At 45.5% G+C, this 2,793-nt stretch overlaps 1 protein-coding gene across 1 annotated transcript in view; it reads right to left on the bottom strand.

Annotated features, from left to right (window-relative positions):
- Positions 1 to 2,537: 2,537 nt before the first annotated feature.
- FVEG_16019 (hypothetical protein) overlaps positions 2,538 to 2,793 on the bottom strand; it is a gene marked incomplete at both ends in the record, with an annotated part of 1,948 nt that continues 1,692 nt past the window's right edge. Inside the window, one exon of the mRNA XM_018905253.1 lies at positions 2,538 to 2,791. Coding sequence (XP_018752963.1) covers positions 2,538 to 2,791 — 254 coding nt within the window. The remainder of the gene's footprint in view (positions 2,792 to 2,793) is intronic.

Here is a 2,793-nt window from a genome sequence, read left to right on the forward strand (position 1 = left end):
CAAGCCTTTCAGAAATATCGTGCCCGTCGTCTCGTACCCGTACCGTAAAGAGAAGATGAGGGGGGCAAGGACGTAATGGGGCAGCCAGTGGAGCCCCCAGCCCAAGGCCCGGGGGTGGATATGGGCAGCCAGGCAGGTCCAACCAAACCAAGGCCAGTTTAAAGTATCTGTAGACGGTAGGTATTGGTTCAGTGGAGGACTCAGGCGTTGAAGCGAGGATTAGCAAAGGTAAGGAAAATGAGGAGGAAGTTTCCTGTATAGGAAGGGATGCTCTAGATTCTAGTCTTAAGAGCGTTGATGAATGAAGCCATTCATTATATGGATGGTGAGTGGATGTGGGAGGGAGGTTGGGTTGAGGTCTCTCTCTGTGTCTGTAGATGAGTGCCAGAGAAAAAGAGAGGGCAAGAGTCAAGAAGGTTGCTATCACCTCAATTCGATTACAACAAGCCCACCCACCTCAGCTACCTAGATATAGTTAGATCCCATTGACTACTAACCTATTCTCTTCTCAATTTTAAGTCAATTAGAATTCAGCAGATTTTGCCAACACATGAAAGTCAGTTATATCAATGCCTTCATTGCGCATGATTTGACTTTTCACTGTTATCCTTGGTTGCTCACGTCAACACGAGGCACGAGCCGAGTTCAGACGTTGAAACATCCGCAGCAACGATGTATGCATCAAGTATTAGTAACTCAAGGGTATAGACACAAAACTTTTGTTAAAGTGAAATAAAACAACTGAGAGTTAATTTACGGAATTGAATTGCATTGGACCAATTAAGTAAGTGCCTGTAGAAATCTTGTTGATCTTGACTCCTCTTTATTGACTCCCAAGTTTATTCACTCGGCTCTCGCCAGCCAACGGCGGCATAGAGTCAAAAAGAATGGAAGTCCACCACTTTTACTACTACAGTACCAACCTTTGGGCACCCGACCCAAGGCACTGAAGGCAGGAGCAAAATGGAAACGTGCGAGATTTACGGCGCTTTGGGCTGGTTTCCCAGTGTGCTCTAGTTGGTAGTTAGCTGCTCTACCCTGCCACAACAACAAGGGTACGCCGCAGTGAACAGGTTGTGATGATCCCCCTCTATCCCGTCAACTGTCAAATCACCACTGACTTTTACTCAACGATGCACATTCTACTGTTCGTTGCGATCAGAGTTGATCCAATTTACAACGTGGCAAAATAAGGTTACTTTGCAGTAATTTATCTTGTTGCCTCTGATCACCGGGTTTATTATCTATTAGCCCTTCTCTGCTATCCTCTGTTACGTACATACGCACTCGAATTTAGCTATGACTCTGTCTCTGACACGAGCGACACACAACACATAACTATACCCCGGAAATGGCCAGTCCTTGATTGATGCCTACATCAGTCGGTCGGCTTACGACCTCAATTCCCCAATATAAATATATTCTCCTTGGCAGTATCCTCGACTTGCCTTGGTACCTATGTATGTTATGTTATGCTATCATCATCAACATGGTTCTCTTATAATCTACAGCCTAATATCCGTATTACTACCCATGCCATAGACGGATATTAGTTAGCCAATTAGTCCACCATGCCAAAAATGACGTCCTTTTCAGGGTCCTGAGGAGCTACCACGGAATAAAAACCAAGTTTCACATTCCAAACGGCACCCGGCCCTTCTCACCGTATCTGGTAGGACAAGACGGTAGCCTGTAGGTATCAAATCCCAGAGCCTCTTCTACCCCGTTTATTTCGTTGGCGTTTCATCCGCCCATCCAATCTGAACCTACGTGTCTATTTACACCTTTACCGGGGTTCACTGGTGCCAAATATCTACAATAACACGTAGACCCCGCTGTTGCTATGCCAGTTCATTTGTAGAACCCTCACTTCTCAGCTTGGGCATCATTATCGAGGTGGGAACTTTGCAAACTGGCAACATCTCGGCTGAAAGGTTCAATTGTGGTGTCACCCTACGCCATTGTCCAATTGATCAGAGAAAGGCCGAGGGTACCACGACCGATAGTTGGGTGAGATTGTCCTATTGTTTTATTCATCCATTTCATCAACTGCCGCCATCTTGCCACCTAATTTTCTTCGATGATCCGGTGCATCTCGAGTAGCATTCGCCGACGCCCCTAACTTGCGTATCCCCGACATCTTCCACTTCCTCACCTTTCGTCATCAATCTTACAGAGTCGTCAAGTCGTTGTTCCATCATATCGTGCGCGAGAATTATTAATGAAAAAAGGAGAAAGAAGAAAAATGTCCCGTTAAGAAAGAAAAAGGTCGCCGCTAAATACATAGATGAGAATCCACGGAATGGAACTGCCACCCCCCCTCGCCAGCCACTGAAATATCAATCAGATGCTCCATGAGACACAAGAATGGATGAAACGCTCATGACATCGTCAGATAGGGAAATTTGAATGCCAGACTGGCTCCTGACTCAATGCAACAAAGTCAAGGTAAAGAAATGTTGATGGTATCCTAGAATTAGCGCTCGTACAGAGAGAGATTGAGAGAGATTTGAGAAACATGTGGCGCTCCCTGACTTTTATCGACGAAACAGGAATAGAAGAGAAGAGAAGAGAACAGAGAAATGCATACATCCCTTTTGTAAGCAAGAGAGGAAGATTGCCCCTTTCCCCCAATAACACGGAACGGGGGTATCACAGGCCTGAACTGTAATAATGCTTGAAGATACTGAGAAAAGAGCAATGGGAAGCAACAGAATCAAGCACGAGAGAAGAAATCCATAGAAACGTGAGAAGAGAAAGGGAATCATGCTAAGCGGACAAAGAGAAACCCGA

Source organism: Fusarium verticillioides, chromosome 7, assembly GCF_000149555.1.
Source record: "Fusarium verticillioides 7600 chromosome 7, whole genome shotgun sequence".
Classification (NCBI taxonomy): Eukaryota; Fungi; Ascomycota; class Sordariomycetes; order Hypocreales; family Nectriaceae; genus Fusarium; species Fusarium verticillioides.